This window comes from Pelecanus crispus, chromosome 2 (assembly GCF_030463565.1).
Source record: "Pelecanus crispus isolate bPelCri1 chromosome 2, bPelCri1.pri, whole genome shotgun sequence".
Taxonomy (NCBI): Eukaryota; Metazoa; Chordata; class Aves; order Pelecaniformes; family Pelecanidae; genus Pelecanus; species Pelecanus crispus.
Genome location: NC_134644.1, coordinates 148,480,177 through 148,498,754, shown reverse-complemented (window position 1 = coordinate 148,498,754; position 18,578 = coordinate 148,480,177). Strand labels below are relative to the sequence as shown.

Below are 18,578 nucleotides of genomic sequence, written 5' to 3'. Positions count from 1 at the left end.
TTAATCTGCACATAGGTATTTCACAGGTATATTGAAATGTTGTATGGCTCTATATAGGGTACAGTTCACAACTTAATGATCTCAAACTATGCTGCTTCATCTGCAGCACTGCCCCTGAAGGTTAAGCATGAGACAACAGGAACCAAGACCTGCAGAGTGATACTGACAGAAAGATTTGAGCTTTCCTGCCAGGGGGTGGCAGCACCAGCGCACCCGATGTAGGGGTTCAAGCCTCACAGTGGCACTTAAGAGCTCTGAAGTCCAATTCTCAATCTGTTTCCATTTATACTTTGGTCTGTTTGGCCATCTGGTCTATTCATAAAACAGGACACATTTCTGAAATACAAGTAATTCATACACTTCAGCCCTAGCAGAATTAGCTATCACATTCTATATTAATCCAATACACATGGATTTCTGCATAATTGATCATTTTATTGGAATCCATTAAAAGATGTTTGTTCAGATCACCTCTTCAGGAGGCAGTTATGCCGCTTCTGTTCACTGCATACATACTGAGCAAGTCTCCAAGCAATACATAAATATTATTTTGTCTGACCCCATACATATGCATCTTTGCTATAAAAAGCAGCTTTTCCTCAATGAAAGTTGTATCCATGGGACCAATGTTCATTTCTTCTAGCTATGACTTGTACCAAATCCGTATCAATAATCATAGGTTAAATACATCAATACATGTAACAGAGCTTTAACAGTAAAAAAGTAAGAAAGTTAAATACTGCAACAGCTTAGATACATACTGCATTTGAATGACAGAACATAAAGTCTATTGACCTAGCTAATGACACAGTCACCAACACACAACATACAGAAGCAATGTCAACAGCCAGTACTTGTCTAAGCGTTTTAGAGTTCCCCTTTTCCCTTCAAATAAAGAAAGGTTGCGCACATCTTGAATGTGAACTTAGATACCACTAACCTTACAGCAACATTGATCCTGATATTTAAGGCTGGGTAAAGAAACAGACATACTAAAGTTGCAGGCCACTAAGTACACATAGCATCTGTGAGTTCAAGGAGCCAATGTTCACTATAGCACAGGTTCGTTGTTCAAACTGTGTGTACCCTGTGTAACAGCAGCATTAATTGGCAATATTTGTATTTAGTAGAAAACGCCACATTACTCAAATAACCAAAATAAGCTAGGTTGTTAAAGTGTTGATTTAATTAGCTATGATAAGGCTGGGGAGGTATTTTAACTGAAACATCTTGCTAAAGTGTAATAAGCTGACCTATGATTGTTCTCTAGAACACAGGAATCAAGTTACACGTGTTCTCTTAGTCATCAAGGGCTGGTATTTCAGCCAGCATTTAAGTTTTTAACCTAAGGACAGGTTAAAATACATCTGTATACAATGCAACATACCTAAAATAGATACAATGACTGATAAATTAGTTGTCAGTCCCTACTTTTTACAGGTACAAGCCCAACAACTTTAGGCACACAAGTTATAGCCAATCTTTTAAGTTCAAATTCAACCACTACAAGCCAGAGACACCCATTTCAGAGATTGCTCTGTGATAGCATTCTGGACTCTTAAGAACATGCATGCACCAGCTGTCCAGAAATACAGAGCACTAGTAAAGAAGTTGCTAGAAAAAGCCATTAAACATACACATGCATGCCAGTTAGTTTCCCAACTAAAACACTATTTACAATCCATACTTCAGTTTTTTTTAATTTGTAGTTTTTGACCCAACTTACAAATGAGTTCAAGTGCAAGACATCCAGTATGTGACCATTTGAAATAGCCAAAGTGAAAATGAGTGCAAATTAGAGCCACAAAGAGGTTAGCAATAATTTCCTTATCTTTTCAGGTGAAAATTTATTTACCAGATAAGTAACACCAGACAGGGGTGGAATCCATGAAGGACATGACCCTTAAGAACACCAACACAGTTTTGACCAACACCACTGACTTTTTGCAAAGTCTGGAAGTTTCTTCATGCTGCAACCTGAAGTCCTCCACAAAGTTATCTGGTATCTTACTGCATGTTGTAATGTATTATTGCCCTGTAAGTTGTGCAGAAACCAGCCAAGAAACTATTAATGCACAAGAAGTTTAGAAGTTACCGTGCATAAGATACAATTAAGCTGTAACAGAACCTCAGGTATTGATTATGGCTTAGACCTGCATTGGAAAATCAACACTTAGACAAATATCCTTAAGTGAATGACATTCTCTGTATGAAAGTGAGACAACTTTGTTACACTGAAGACTTACTTGGTTAAAGTGACCTTCTGCTTAGAAGAAACAGTAGACAATATATTCACAAATACCTACTTTGCAAGGATTAGCCCTGTAAGAATTCAACAATACTCCTTTTTACTCATCTTTTCTTTAGGATAATGTGTAGATATTTACAGGTATTTATAAACCGGCTTTCTTTCTTGAACAGCCAGAACTTTGATAGTTAATTCTTCTTCCTCCTCCTTCCCTCCCCCATCCAAGTCTGCCAAATTCAAGACATTGTTCTAGCAGCATTCATGAAATCAATAGTGCAAAGTTATTACAAAAACTTCTTTTCCCAAGCGGTGACATCCTCTTCAATGGTCAATGGCACTTCCCATGTATTTAGAGCTCTGGGGGAAGGCAGGAACAATAGATACGCTGAATCTAGCAAGCAACCAGTTTGTTTGCTGAGGGGTTTTTTGGGTTTTACTGTTGGGTGGTTGTTTTTTATTTGCTGCTCATACTGGCCATTGTTACAACTTTGGTAACTAGCTCACTACATTAAATTCACAGTTCCTCATTTTGACATGCACCTATAACATGTGAGTTGAACTGCACCACAATAATTGTAATGTCATCTCTATACATTCGAGCCAGCTCTTCTGGAAGACTAAGCATCTTGGACAGTCGCTCATGATCCACAGTGCCAAACTCATTGTTACCCACTGCATGACGTATCAGGTGAGTCGCTGCATTCTGATCTTCAAATACTGAAGAGATTCTTGCTCTCCTTTCTGTTAAGAGACCATGCATCTGTCCCAAAGTTACCTTATAGCCACCAACAGCTATTGGCTGTTGATGGTGAACACCAGTGAGGTACTCCCCTACAATTCTAGCCACATCTTGCCTGTGCATCGTCTCCCACAGCCCATCTGTGGCCAAAACCAGGAACTTATCCTGCGGCCGTAATTTGTGATGTATGACTTCTGGCTCAGCTGTGAGGTATGGGGGAGTGTGATAGTTTGGAGGAATAAACTTTGTATATTCGTTGTCATTCAGCTGATCTGGGCCTGATTCTACTACTCTCTTCTGTAGTTCAATACTCCATTTAAACTTCACATCACCGAAAGCTCTGAAAGGCATCAGGAGACCTAAGAGACGGTCTTGTTTCACGAGACTTTTCTCTTCAGACTTTGGATGCTCCATTTTCACACGTTCCACTTCACGTTCATTTTGTGCATTGTGGTCATAGGACAGATTAACTGCAGACCAAGATCCATCCTCTTCCTGAACCCCAAGCATTGCCCTGCTGTCACCTGTGTTTGCAACATGCAAGTCAACACCATCCACATGGGCCACACAGGCAGTTGCACCAGAAAATGCTACTCGCAGTACTAGGTAGTTCAGAAAAGAATTTGGATCTCCTACTTGAGCCTCCAAAGAAATATCATTATCAAGCCTCTTAAAAGCATTAATTAAAGCTTCTTTCACATCAGTAGTCTCTCCACTGTTGAGATCAATGAGCTCCTGCCAGTAAGTTCTTAGACTATTGAAGTAAAGCTTGGAAGCTTCTTTGCTAAAATAATCATTGGGATGCTTGTGCCACTGTAAAATGGGCAACAGAGCTCTGCCACTTTCCACAGCATTTTCTATTTCAAGTAAAGTCTCATGAGGTAACAAAGAGACAGCAATGTAGTAAAACAGTCTTTCACTGACAGCTTGAGCACAAGCACAACCTGCATGGCCATCAAACACACCCAGAAGCATTCCTCTTGTCTGTAAGCAAGTGGCAGCACTCCTCCGGTCTTCTATTGGAGCATTAGCAGGCAACTGATTGCTATCAAAGCCAAGGACAGAACTTACATTTTTACCATCAAATTCTGGGACTTTGAAACTGTATTCATTTGCCTTCAGAATGCTGTTGACCTGTGGAGGAGTGAGGTAAAATCTCTGTGGCGTAGAAGCATAATCCCTTGCATGAATAAAGTGATTGAAGTTCTCTTTTGGCCTATAAAGTGCTGCAAATTTCTTCTGAGGTGCATATCTGAAGTGACGATGAGCAAAATGAGATGATAAACAACACAGATGTTTATGGTGGCAGTAACATACAGTACTGCATATTCTGCTAATCTCACAGTTACGAATCAATGGAAACAGATGAGCTGGTGCTGGCATGGCATCAGACAACAATGGTAGCCTGGAGCTTCGGACTGGAATTGCTGAAAGACAAGAGAACAACTATGCTTAGGGGTACAGCTAACAGATTTTTCCCAGAACTGTGTTAAGACATTTACAGCCCCTAACAAAGTTGCTTATTGCATGCAGTTCATAGCTTCACATGTCTTCAGAAAGAAAAGGCATTACAAGGTTCTTGTTTATAGACACTATATTGGGCTATAACAGAAAAGCTATACCACACTTAAGATATTTTAGCTCTTATACCCACTCAGATAGCAAGCAGGAAGTGAAAACATCATCCAGACAGAAAAATGCAGCTTCAAACAGGACTTAAGACAACAGTTAGCATGGAGCACTCTACAGTAATGCCACCTTCTACAAGAGTTTTATGGAGATTTGTTTTCCTGCTGATTGCCCACTGACAGAGCCAGATGTGGCACACAGGGAGGAAAACTCTGTCTTTCTATAAAGCTGAAGAAGAGATAAAGCATCTAACAGTAAGATTCAAGAAACAATGCCTTTGAGATGACATACAACTGGGTTTAAGATGAAGACAGTTTAGACAATAAAAGCAGGCAGTAGGTCATAGACAGCAATCACAAATCAGTAGCAGGTTTTGTTTCTTCTCCCCCCTTCCACATGCAAAGCTTCAAACTTGTGTGACATCATGGTGTACACATACAAAATAGTCACAGCAGTCTATGCAGCAGTTGTCTAGCTTATCACATAAAAACACAAGAGGTAGAAAGCAGATGTATTCCTCCTACCAACAGCTTATCTACCCCAGTAAATTTTCGGTTTATAAATTGCTTTAAAAAGCTGCTCAATTGAAAGACTACATGCAAGCTGCGTTTGCTTCCATGACTAGAATAGAGTCCTGCAAAATAGTCTAAAGCTAGTTCAGTGTTAAGATAAACTATTAAGTTTAGTATTATCCAAGTATTCTACTATTTTTTTGCCAGATCTAAAAAACCCCTTTCCTTATAATATTTCATTCCTCTGAAGAAAGTTTATTCTAACATACCCTTCCTTGTGCCCATTTACATACCCAACCACAACATTAGTGTGAGTGCCTCTTAAACCCCTTATTCACTATGCCTCACTACCAGGAAGTCTTTTACACTGTTGTACTTGAGAAAACAGTTCTATAGTGAGAAAAAAACTTGAACTGTAGCCTTGTGTGAAGTGCACACAGTTAAGGGGAACTCAATTTTCTCTTTCCATCTTTTATGATCAAGTTTCATCATAAAAGCTTCTTCCTAGAAAAGGCCATTAAAAATTATCATATACAAAGTTTACTGTAGTCATAAGCACAAGTCTGTCAACACCACTGTATCTCAGATTTAATTGTTCCCCTGAAAAACTGGGTACTGCTGTGTTGTGCAAGGTGCTTCAGTTACTAAACTGAATAATTTTTTTAGCCAAGCAGGCATACCATTATTTCAGATGAGGCACAGCCCCTATAAAATATGCAGTAAGCCCCAGTATTCAAAGGATCATGCAACACAGGAGGAGTCATGTTCTGTGATCACTCTGTTCTGAAAGCTTTCCATAGATTCTGCCACAGGATTCCAATCACCCAGATCAGCTGATATGTGTCTGGAAATATATGAAGCTTCACCCCATTCTTTGTGTTGCAAGAGAAGGAAGCAAGTCACATTCTTCCCTCCAAGCTTGCTTGTTCTCCTTAAGTAACCAGGAGTGGAGCCTGTTCTCTATTACAAAATACAAAGAGCTGAAAGCAAAGTAGAATTCATGTTTCTACCACTCCACTGGCTTCCTAGCATCACATCTTCATTCCCCATGAATGAGCGACTGTCAGTCTTGACCTACACTGACAAAAATTCCTGTCCATTGTCTCCCACTGACAGCTATGAAGACTGAACTGGCCAGTTTTCTGTTGTTCAGCTACCAAGCAAGAGCTCTGTGGACCACTGCCAGCTGTACAGACACTCAGCAGCAGTGTATTTGCTTCAAGTTCCAGATGCATACTAAATTTATGTTAGCCATTTGCTTCCCAGGAAGTCTACTTCTCCAGCCCAGGCTTCACGTGCATACAGCATGACAGAAGTAAACTGTAACTCCAAATATAGATTTGAAAAATCTATTCGCTGCCTTATAATTAGAAAAGGGAGCTATTTTAGTAAGTTTTATATATTTCTTCACATGACATTTAAAAGCAAACATTTTGCTTACAGAACAGGAACCTCAAGGTTCTACAGATGCACGGGGTCTACAGCAGCACCTCAGATTCAGTGCTGGTCCCTCGTTAGACTGACTGAATCAAGTTCTCCTGACTGTGAAGCATTTGTGTTCAGTGCTGGCCCATATGTGGTACCACAACAACTGTTTTGGCAATTTTGCTGTTGATCCATGATGAAGCAAAAATACAAATGTACTGCTGGTATAGTGGCTCTGCAGTGCCACCAGGGGATATTTTGCTGATTTTTAATCATTAGTGTATCAAATATTACATGAAATCCAAGAGGAAGTAGTAAGAAGTTAGCCTGAAATTTTCCATGGCCTGTATAATTTACAGCAGATCCATGTCAGCTTAAGATATCAGTCTGTTTCACATACCAGATTTAATAAATCCTAGCTGATTAAGTAAAGGAGAAAGTCCAAGTCTGCCAACCTAATGTGAAATCATCCTAAGTCTCTCCCATTTATCCCCACAATGTGGATGCCCCAAATATAACGAGACACTCCAGCTAGCCCTTAAATAATTACTTAAGATCCCAAGTTCATTACGGTTGATCAAGAAACGGCAGAGAAGGAAAAGAGGTTAAGTAGAAATTTTACAATCCAATCCAATTTGTCAAGAGATTAGAATCAAGCCAGTATTAAATACCTCTCCAAGCCCAGAACAGGGTACAAATGCTACTTTTCAGGCTACAAATAACAGGGCCAAAACCGAGTCAAATGGACAATTTATGGGTTTTATAGCACTACACTGACAAAATGGAAAAAATATTACCCCCTCCGTTAATAAAGGCTTATTATAACTGTATTATTAAGGCCAACTGACGCTGCATAGACAGGTTCCTCCAAAACACCTGCCTTAACTGTGCCAAAGACACCCATGGCTTCAGGTAAAAACACTTACCCCGGCTGCCTTTCAGACAGACCTGAATGAATTGGCCTGTTGGAGAGGACGGGGCGGGGGGAGGAGGAACAAGAAACATTCAGCACAGGCAGACCCGTTAATCCTTCCCTCCGGCCAGGTCTCAGCCCTCGGACACAGCCCAGCCTGGCAGCCCCTTCCCCGGGTCCCGTCCGACCCCCGAGCTCCAGCGAGCCCCGTGCGAGATACATACCGATCCGCCTGGGCCCAGGACACACACACATTCTCCTGTCACAACAAGAAGCCGCCAACATCCACAAAGCAGAAGCCCGGGGGGGGAGGGCGGGGGAGAAGCAAGGCAGAGAGTTTGTTAGAGAGGACGGAGAGCTCCGACACGGAGGGGCCACGACAGAGAGGAGGCGACACTCACACACGCACGCAGCCCTTCTGCGGGCGCCCGGAGCCGCCGCCGCCCGCCCGGCGATGAGAGCGAGCCAGCCCCGCAGCGGAGCACCCGGAGCGGCCCGCGGAGAGCCGGGCAGCCCGCGCCCACACCCGCCGGTCCCCGAGCCCCCCCGCCGGTCCCGCTCTCCCTTCCGGCGGAGGCGAGGCGCCGCTCCCGCTCGCCGCGGGCAGGGCCGCCCCCCCTTCCCCGCCGGGCGCCGCCGCGGAGGAGACCGCTACCCCCTCAGGCCCCGCCATGGCCGCCCCTCCCCAGACACCCGCCCGCCTCCGCCACAACCTCCGCCCGCCCGCCCGCCCGCCCCGGGCACAGACCTGGCCCCTTCCCGGACGGCTCAGCCCGGCTCCCCGGGCGGAACGGGGTTGGGGGGGGGAAGGCGACCGGAGGGACCGAGCGGCCCCAGACGCCCACACGCACCCGCCGCTACCGGAGCGCCCACAGCCGCCGCCTCACGCCCGCGGCCGCCGCGCTGCGCGGCGCCTTATAAAGGCCCTGCGGCCGCCGCGCGCCGCCCATTGGCTGCCGGGGAGGGCAAGGAGGGCACGTGACGCGGAGGCGCGGCGGCGGCGGGCGCGCGCGGGGGAGCGGGGAAGGAGGGGGGGGCGCTGTGTGCGCGCGCATCGCGCAGGGGCGGGAAGGCGCGAACGCGGTGGCGGCGCCCACCCACCCATCCCCCCCCCCGGGGTCTGTGAGGGGGGAGCGCAGGGCCCCGCCGCCCCTCGGTCCTCCCTCTGCCGGCCCTCGGTCCTCCCGCCGCCGCATCGCCGCGGGAGCGGGCCGAAGCTGCCCCTCCGTGAGGGAACCGCCGGCCCTGCGGCACCGCCGCCGCCGCCGCCTCACCCCGGGGGACTGAGGCAGAGGTGAGGGCTGCCGTGCCTGCGGCTGGCAGCTCCTCCCGGAACGCTGCGCGACTGTTACAGGTGATTGATTACCCGTGATCTGCCGATAAAAAGCGGCCAGGCGCTGTCCCCGGCCTCCTGCTGGCGCCTGGCACGAAGTCGAGGGACGGAAGGGAACGCCGTGGTGCCTCGTCCCGTTGGCCTGCAAGCGTGGCCGCGCTACGCAGTCACCCTTGCAGCAACCTGCCCCCCGCGCTTCTTCCTTCAGGAGACGGAGTCATGTAACTCCTGCCTGTTAGGGAGACTGAACGTGGGAAAAGGTCTAAAAAAGTCCTGTAAGGGCGTATTGACTTTTTACACTGAATTAAGGAGTGGGAAATGGGGGAGGGGTGTCCCTTGAAAGCTTCATGAAGTGCCTGTAACAGGCAAAGCACGGCAACGCTGCAAGAGGCCGCTGAAGCCTGTACTGCAACATTTGGTTTTTCTGGTCTTCATTTGCTCGATGGTGTTTTGTCTGCACCAGAATCACTCCAGGCAAAGCGGGCTGCCATGGAGAGCAAACAACCAGGGACCTCTCTGCCCTGTGCTTCTGAGAAAGCCACATTTGCTGCTGCCACTGCCAGCAAGGAATGGCTTGAGGGCAATGGCTACCAAGAAGGAACAGTCCTTCCCCAGAAGAGCAGCAGCCTCCCCTCCTTCCTTTCTCTCCCCTCTGTTACATGCGATCCTGTCCCTGTTGCACATCTCTAGGGCGACATTCACTTTTGCATATGCTTTTGAGATACTCTAATCCAGCCTTTTTCTTCATGTAAATTTTTGAATACAGAAAGTACATAAATTTGACAACGTTTGGATTTCCTTTATCATCTCATTCTCTGTTCACAGATGCACGCGCTCTAATGCCTTTCTATTTTCAGGGTGACCGGGATGCCCACTCTGCTGTGTGGTGTTGGCAGCAGATGTTCGTCTGGCCTGCTTAGTGTTGCAGTTAGCATTCCTTTAGCGGCTGTAACAAAACATAGATCTTGACTATACTCGCATCTTTATCATCTTTATCGTTTTTACAGCTGTATACTGAAATCAGTAGAGGAAACAAAGGAAAATCTGCACTTAGTGCCGAGAAAGACTCAAGAGGTCTACCTGGGATATGAGAGAGTGGAAAGTACTGCCCTGTGATCCTCCATGTAAAAACCAGCTAGAAAGATAAAATGATGCCATCCTTAAAAATACAAGTCTTCCACAGTAGCAGTTGAAAGCACCGAATATTAAAATGTTCATTTATCGGTGTTCTGGGTGACTTTTGTGACATTTATTTGTTTATCCAGAATGGTACACCATCATCTTCTCTTTGAGGCTTATTTTAGAATAAAATAAAAAAAAAGCACCTGACAAACACCATTGTACATTAAAGACTTCATTAAACAGCATGGAAGATGAATAATTTACATTGCTTTTTAATGGCAGCACATGGTTAGAAATAGATTGGCAGAGCGTGCTGTAACAACAATTTACATAATTTTCTACTTGCAGCAAGAGTGACTATAAAGCACCCAAGTTGAGAATTGTTCTCAAAGACTACGTAAGATGGCACAATTACGGCACCCTCTTATTCATCAGAACATAAAAGGCTGTGGGAAGACAGACCTGTGCCGGGGTGTATTTGAGTGATAGTTGGGTGAGTAGATACACAGAAATGGATTGGGATGAAGTCACCACTGTTCACCTCCTGTTTCTGATTGGAGGTATGGGGTTTGTAGAGTGGGTTCATGTTTGACTTCTGAAGAGAATGTTGCTGTCTGGAGTTGCCTACTGAGAAAAAAAAAAAAATCCACAAAATAATTACCATTTAGCACTTTAGGTGTTCAGAACATCTTGTGACCATTCTTTCAATTCCCCGAAAGGTTAGTGTTATAGCTCCCTGTTTATTTATTTTATTCATCCCTTCCTGATTTAAGGCCAGGAGAGGAGCTACTTTTAGAGCTGGTATTGGAAGCTGTGGTTCCCTGTCTCACAATATCCCGTTGATACCACATATCTCTTTGAACAAAAGACAGAATTTGAATTTTAAAATACTGAGTGAGAAGTGAATTTGGCCTCAGCAGCCCCATATAAATCCCACAAATGAAAGACAAAATAGTAAACCTTGGCTGACATTTTGGTCCTCAAGCTGATGTGAGTTTGCTGGTGTGCCAGAAGTTGGATGTTGCAATCTGACCAGAGAGTTAGGTTTTCCTTTTCTTCATCTTGCTGCTGCCCAGACCTTTTTGTGCACTTTGAGCAACAGTCCATTTTTGCCGATTTTAAAGAATAGAAAATATTTTAATGAATAAAAACTATGTTCTGTGTTTTAACATTTTCCATCAAGGATTGATGGAAAAGCAATTACTTGGAACTGCTTCAAGGTATGTGGAGTCTCACTGTTTCACTGGATGGAAGGATTATCGTCTGAGTGTAACAAAAGACATCAGTTCTTGCCTACTGTGCCTGTTGCCGACAGTGGGTAATTCTGCATTGCAGAACCGACAGGCAGCTATGCATTAGCACTGCAGCTAAAGTGCTGCAGTAGTTACCCTAAAGCTTTCTACACACATTTCCAGAGAAACTCCATTACAGCTCATCAAAAGCCATTTTCATTTTAAATCAGGTGTTTGTAATAACCTTCTGCTTTAAATAAGTTCTTGTGTCTAATGTATAAATATTTTATTGGTTCAGTTTCACTGAAAACCAGTTCAGGAGCACAGGGTAATACTTCAGTTGATTGTATATCCCGACTGCTTAACATTTTTACAGTTATCTTTGCACACGGTGTTTCAGAAATGCCAATTTGCTCCTGTGCCTGCTGGAAAGAGCAGTCACTCATAAAACCTGTCTCAAAATTGCGTGCACAGATCAAAGACTTCCATCTGGCATGCTGCCAGAGCAGGAGCTGCAGCAGGGAAAAAAAAAAAATAGAAGAGTCGTACAAGTTCTGAACGCAGAAAGAAAAGACTAACAAAGTGGAAAATAAGGGAGAAAAACATGCCATGTCCTGAATAAACAGAAGGAATAGGACAAAACTAAACTATTTCCTTTCCTTTCCTGAAAGCATTATAAAAGCAGTGACAGCAATGTGCTGATCCACAGAGCAGTAATTTATTTTTGGCAGAACTCGGGAGCATTACATGGCAAAAAATAAATGTGTCAGCAGAGCTCAAAGCAGACGGAGTACCTGCAAACAGCGATGGCCTGTGATCTTCAGTCTGCTTCAAAGGAAGGTTTTGGTTGTACCTTCATGTATTCTGCTGCCCTCTCGGGGAGTGTTTGCTGTGGGTGGTGTATTCGTCCTCCTTTGACACAGCTGGGTGTGGTGAATGTTTCTGAAGTTTTACAAGGAGCCCTGCAAAAGGTGATTTTTTAAAAACGGCTCTTAAAGAGTATCAACCTGAGAGTAAGCCAGCAGTGCTGAGCCGCGTGGCTCATCTCTCCCCTGCCCTTTTTTAAAGGGGAGGCTAATGGGGAATTGCAGGTACAATTGCTTTCAGTGGGTATTTTGCTGTCACTGTGGGACCGAGGGATAGTTTGATTTATTTTGTCCTCCCTGGAGGCTCTTTGTATCTTCACTATCGGTTCCTTTCTAAAATGAAGCACTGGGTCTGGCTTCATTCAGCAGTAGGGATCCAGCTTCCCAGAATCATAGAGTAACTGAGGTGGGATGGGACCTCTGGAGGTCACATAGCCCAACTCCCTGCTCAAAGCAGGGCCAACTTCAAAGCTAGGTCAGGTTGTTCAGGAACTTGGTTGGTCCCATTTTGGACATCTCTGAGGACTGAGGTGCCCTAGCCTGCCTGGGCCCCAGTTCCAGTGCTTCACCACTTTCATTATGAAGATCTTCTTCCTTGTAGTTAATCAGAATTTTCCTTGCTCAGCTTGTATCTGTTGCCTCTTGCCCCTCAGGACTTCTGTGCACCATCCTATTACATTCCTCAAATCTCATTAACAGGGAACTAAATGCATTTTTTGCATTTGGTAGGAGTTGTGCACTAGCTTGCACCCTTCACCTGGGTTGGTCTTTCAGGGTTTGGTGTCCAGTCCAAGGAATACAGCATTCTGACAACTCGATGAAGTAAAGGAAATTATGTAGTAGAATGTTATTGGAAAAAGACATTTTGGCAAGCTTCAAGAATGATACGACATTATCAGTGTCTGTGCTACGAGGAGGCAGTTTCAGGATATCAGGAGGTTGGCTTCAACAATTATCTTGGCTCTGAAGGGGCTGATCCCTTTTCCAGCTGTAGTTCATCGTGTGCATTTTTCAAATTTATTTGTTACAGTAATTTTAAAAAGTAACTACATTTGCAGTTATGGTGGTTACTGTGCAAAAGATTCAGGAGGCTCCAGGGTAAGTAGTGGAGATTAAGGTTGGGAGGGGAGAGGAATCTGCCTGCATTTTTCCAGAAAGAGAATAGCTTACAGTTCGCAACAGACAAAATATTATTTACCTAATACTGCCAGAACAATGATATCCTGGTTTCATTTTATCATATATGATACTTCTGAAATTAAAGATTGTTCAGAGATTGGTAACTGGAGACAGCCTTTTGTCTTTACTGAAGATCACTGGAGTCAAGAGATGGAAAGCCAACGGATGGTCTGTAGAAACAGCTGGCTGATCTGAGATCTTGCTAGGCAAATGTGAATGTTAAAGAATAATCATTTCTCCAGCAATGAGGAAGAGCAACCAGTGCCAATGACTAGAAGTGCTGGTGTTAATCTTAGCGTGAGGATGTACTTTGAAGTGGAAAGTAGTTATGGAAGATAAAGTTAGAAATTTAGATTTAGAACCAAGAGCAGACTCTGAAACTGTCTCTTAGATGTCTTGAGGCCCGGGCTTAGATCAGGTCCCATTTCCACTTGTAACATGGAAGTTTAGAAAGAATACCAGACAAAAGTGACCTCACTCCTGTTTACTTTCCTGCAGCTTACCCTTGCCTAAATGCTGGGAAAATAAGACCCAGCTGTGTCCTTTGGGGTTTGAAATTTGTATTCGATGAAAAAATATAAGCATTTGTTGGTTTTTTCCATAGAAGAAAGATGAGTTAGGTTACTGTTTTGTGTCGTTAATAAATAGAGTTATTATCTCAAGTGAACCCACCTACATAAATATTTACTGTTTGCTTTATACTCTATGTTTAGTTTATATTTTAAACAACAAACCAAAAAAGTATTTGTTCTATCCTCTCACCTTCAGTCTGGTTGTCTGCCCATCCCTAGACAGTGTGCTTCTCCAAACAAGGAAAATACTTTCCCGGTAGCTTAGGTCTAGCCACAGACAAATAACTCAGAATGTAGTCTAACTAATATATAACTAATGTAATCATTTAAAAAGATCTGAAGTCTTAGGGCTAGACCCAGTAAATTATTCTGTTCTTCCAGGTAGGTGCCCTAAGCAGAAGGTTGCAGAGTCCCAGTGGCTGCCTCTGAGCTGAGGAGTGGTGGATTCCTGTGTGAGCAGGGGACCGCTCTTCACTGCAGGGCGAAGGATTGCCCTCACCTCGGTAACAGTACTCGCCTACAAAAACAGGCAGCGTGGACTGAAGGTGAAAATGATACCAGTGTTTTCCAGGTACAGGGACTAAGCTTTAGCCACTAGGCTATTACACAGTAAGATAGGAACCAGCAGAAGGAGCAACGCTATGTCTTACAAGAGAAGTTGGAGCTTTTATGGTGTTCAGGAACTGGGGGTAGACACCTCTGTCTGAGAGATTCTGTTGATCTCAGCAGAACAAAGCTGTGCTCCTGTGCCAGGCTTTTAATCAAAAGAGAAGGCTTGACTGTGCCCATTTCCAGCAGGCCTGCATTAGGGATGCCCTTCTTGTCCTGGGGAGTTTTTTAGAAGGTTTTTTAGGGATCCCAACTCTAGTTTTGCCCTGGATTGGCACCTGGGTGCCTTCCTTGGCTCTGGATTCCAGCCCAGGGCTGGATCTAACTTGCAAGTCCGAATAACCTGTGTATTCAGTTGCAGAGATCCATGATGCGCCGGTGGCACAGGTCAGGGAGGTGGTGCAGGATCACAGGTTCCCCCACAGATGGGCTGTGCCTCTGAGGCACCTCCAGAAAGATCTGGGAGCATCAGGAAGACTTTCAGTAAGTGTAAGGTGACTGCTACTCTGCTTGTCAGTAGCTCGTGGCATGCTTCCTGTGGATGATTTTGGGCTTGCAAGTTAGCAGTTCAGGCACCTTACTCTTTCCCCAGGGTCATGTTACTCAATGTGTTTCAAATGTCCTGGGATCATGCCCAGATTACAAGCTAAGTGTTTTAGAGTAGTATTTTGAGAGGAAGGATTATTTCTTCTACCAGCATTGATATGAAACACTAGCCACATCAGGCTGTTTCTTTAAAACTTCTTTGAGCTTCGAATGCATCTCTGCAGCCCACAGCTCTGTATAACTGCAGAGGTTTGTTCAATTGGGCTGGATGTTATATAATCGGTCTTTTATTTTCCTTTTGCCTGTGATCATGTTATGTAGGCTGCCTTCTTAAATTTCAGCAACCCTAAGGCAGTCTGAGTCAAGTGTATGAGGCTCTTTTTTGCACTGTTGTATAAGGTAGTGGAGTTGCAAAGGTCATGGGAATGAGTTATTTAAAAACTGAACCATGCTGGGCTCTATCCAGCTTAGAATAGATGAGCTCAGAAAGGCATTTGCGTTTTAAATTACAGCTTTGGTTATCAAGAACTGGTTGACTTCAAGTCAGTATTTCTGTTTCCTTAGCGAACTGCAGTAGCACACAATATTCCTGTTTCTTTTATATGTGTTGCTGATATAATCATGCATCCACACATGAGGCAATGAATAAAATACATACTTTCAATCCTCAGGGAGCGAATGCATTCACAAATGTTGCCATCATAGGCACAGTCTCCATATTCATTCGTTTTCAGTGTTCACAGCAATTAATCACCCTTACTGTTTGTTCTCAATGGAAAACGTTAGATTCGTGGTCGAAGTGTGCACTTGAGTGCTTTGTTCCACCCAGTGGACAACCGGGCTGCAATGTGTCACTATGCTCTTGTGTAATCTGGCTCAGTCATACCAATGCCATTCAGGGAAAAGGCACAAGAACAGATAACTGTGGAGGTCCCTAGGGCAGGTCCGTATGTTTCTATTCACTCTGTCACGTGTCTGTTTTAAGCCATCCAGCTGCACCCTCATTTATAGAGAGCTCTTTCTTGCTTCCTCCTTCATGTCCCCTCCCAGGCCCTCCAAGTCACCACCCATGCAAGAGTGTGTCCAGCCATACTTTAAAGTGGAAGTGCTCTGAACTACCCCAAAAGCACTTTTAAACTCGGATCGTTTCACAGAGCAGTTCAGGGCACGGCTCCACAGACTGCTCAGCAGGCCCGGCAGGGCAGGCAGCAGTCTCTGGCAGAAGGGAAGGGCATTGCCACCGGGCTGCGGGAGCAGGAGGGAATACAGTCACACTCTGGCAGTGATTTTTGTTCTCTCCATCAGCCTGTGCAGCTATCCCAACATCATTTTGGCCATTCGCAAAATGCCATGCATGCAATTGTAATTTACTTCCATTTTCATGCAGCAAAATGTAATCAGCCTGCAATCACATCAACTCTGGTTGAAAATAGTAAGAGAAAGTTATGAGATGAGAAAAAAAATACATTAAATTGGTTTGGCATGAGGAAGCAGTTAAATGACTCTGATTACTGAAAACCAAAACAGTACAATCCACCTCCCAAAACATACACCAGTATCACAGAATTAAGTAATAGCATGTCCGCTACAGGCTGGTAATACAGTGTACTGGTAAATGATACAGACAGAAAATGGTTAAGCCATGAGTTGTGGAGTCACACAGGTGCATATAAGAGAGGGAAAAAAACCCATATGAAATGAAGGGTAGAAATGCAAAGGACAAAGTAAAATGAGTTCAGGGACACGGCACTGAGAGGAAAGAAAACACTGGGGCAAAGGGCTTCCGGGAAAAAGCATGAATGTGAACACAGGCGGGCTCTTGCTGTTTGCCTGTCTGCTTTTTGCTGTGTTCAGAAAAACAAGAACTTTGTACATGTCTTTTTGAATAAAGGAATTGTATAAAGAATAACGCTTGAGTCTACTGCGGTATACCCAGTACCAGCATCACGGCTCGAGGTGATGCTGGGATCGAAGAGGAATGGCTATAAAAGGAGAGCAGGTATAAGGGAGAGCAGGGGCTGTGAAGATGTAAGTGTTTAAAGATGTTAGCAAAAAAAAAAAGCCCAGTGGTTTTCCTAGATTCAAGTCTTTCTGTTTTGTATTTGCATGTATCAGTGGGTAAAATATGTAAAATTCAACGGTTTGTGTGTTCCTTGCATGTTAATAATGAAGGGATGCCTTACCCAGAGTCAAAAAGCAATGCCTTGGGTTAATCTGGAGACCACTGCTTGAATCTTCCATCACCTGCAAACTGGCAACAATCTCGCTTTCCTCCAGAGGAGAGCTATTAAACCAAGCACGAGAAATCTGCAAAGATAAAGTCTGTTCGCTTCTCTAACACTGCTCTTACCCTCTTGAACTATCTCAGGTCGAGCAACTGGAAGACGGCATGTTCTGTAGGCAGACGGCTCCTGGCAGGCAGGCAGTACAGCTGCGAATATGACACTCCATGCCAAACATGAGTCTGTAATTTCTACTACTCTCCAATTGTCTGCTTTTTGAGGATACCATTTAATCATTTCCTGGGAAGACAAAGGGTGCCCATCAGAGCTAATGATACTTTACTTGCACATGCGTTGCCATGTGGGAGGTTGTTATCACACGCACTTGGAAAATGAGCAGGACTGATGCAAAACGACAGCAATGATGTTGATGCAGAAATGTGCTGCCAGGCAGTTCTCAGAGTCCCTGCACCCTTTGTCGAACAAGGAGGTGTTTTCTTCTGACTTACTTTTCACAGCCATCTAAATAAGAGCGCAAATGTGCCTCAGGAGAAATGAGAAGTGTGTTAGTTTTCATTAACTTTTAATTTGAAGCCTACATAATTGAATGAAACCACTGTAGTAATCTGGAAAGGGTCTCTGAAAGCCCTGTTGACTCAGAGGTGATTCCTCCCCTCTCTCTGAAAGGTACATATAAAAAAGGTGCTTTGTTCAGAGGCACGGTATTCCCCCAGTGCTGGCAAAAGAGTCTTGTCCGACTCAGCAGCGGGAGCAGCTCTAGAAAGTCATTTCAGGCTGCTGCAACATTCCCAGGGCTGTAGTAAAGGTCAGTGTGTTGTGTCCTTCAGCTGTGTGGAGTTTTGATTAGCAAATCTGCATCGTGGACAACTCTGAACTGCTTCCAGACAGCAATATATTAGGGCTCCCATGTGCAGAAGTAGTGCACTCCCCGTGCCCAGCTTGTGCTCAAAGGCATGGGACTTGCCGCACAGCATTTAGGCTGTAACGCTTACTGCAGCAAGGCTCACACCCAAACATTCCAGGCATGTCAGGAAAGAAAAGTTTAAAAATGTTGGTTTGCTGCGAGGTCTTCCTCAAAAAAAAAAAACAAAAAAAAGGAGGCTAGTTTCAAATACTTAAGGATGACCTAAGAGAATAGACAGACCTCTGGGTCTCAAATGCCTTCCTGCAGGCTTGCAACCTGTAATGCCAACCGTCTTGTGAACAGGGATTTTGTATGTGAAACAAGGAAAATTTGACTAAGGGAAAAGGGACTGTAACATGACAGAGTCTCTCCCCACGCCGTACCATTTTCTAGGGTCCTTCCTTAAGGCCCTCTTTACAGTACTCTCAGTGCCAGAAAGCTCATGTTTTCAGGATTTTAGCATGCCTGCAACAATCGTAATTCTGCCAGGCACCTTGCCACCTCTA

The 18,578-nt window shown here is 44.4% G+C and overlaps 1 protein-coding gene across 1 annotated transcript; it reads right to left on the bottom strand.

Annotated features, from left to right (window-relative positions):
- Positions 1–2,718: 2,718 nt before the first annotated feature.
- PDP1 (pyruvate dehydrogenase phosphatase catalytic subunit 1) lies at positions 2,719–7,751 on the bottom strand. The gene is made up of 2 exons (XM_075705553.1): positions 7,691–7,751; positions 2,719–4,414 (listed from the first exon to the last, which is right to left on the bottom strand). Exons 1-2 carry the CDS (start codon positions 7,749–7,751, stop codon positions 2,763–2,765), a joined length of 1,713 nt encoding a protein of 570 aa, XP_075561668.1. The 3' UTR covers positions 2,719–2,762.
- Between the last annotated feature and the right edge of the window lie 10,827 nt (positions 7,752–18,578).

Coding starts and splice junctions, on each gene's coding strand:
- PDP1 (XM_075705553.1), bottom strand. CDS start 7,751: ATGTTGGCGGCTTCTTGTTGTGACAGGAGAATGTGTGTGTGTCCTGGG. Junction 4,415..7,690: donor TCCTGGGCCCAGGCGGATCG/GTATGTATCTCG, acceptor CTTGTCTTTCAG/CAATTCCAGTCCGAAGCTCC.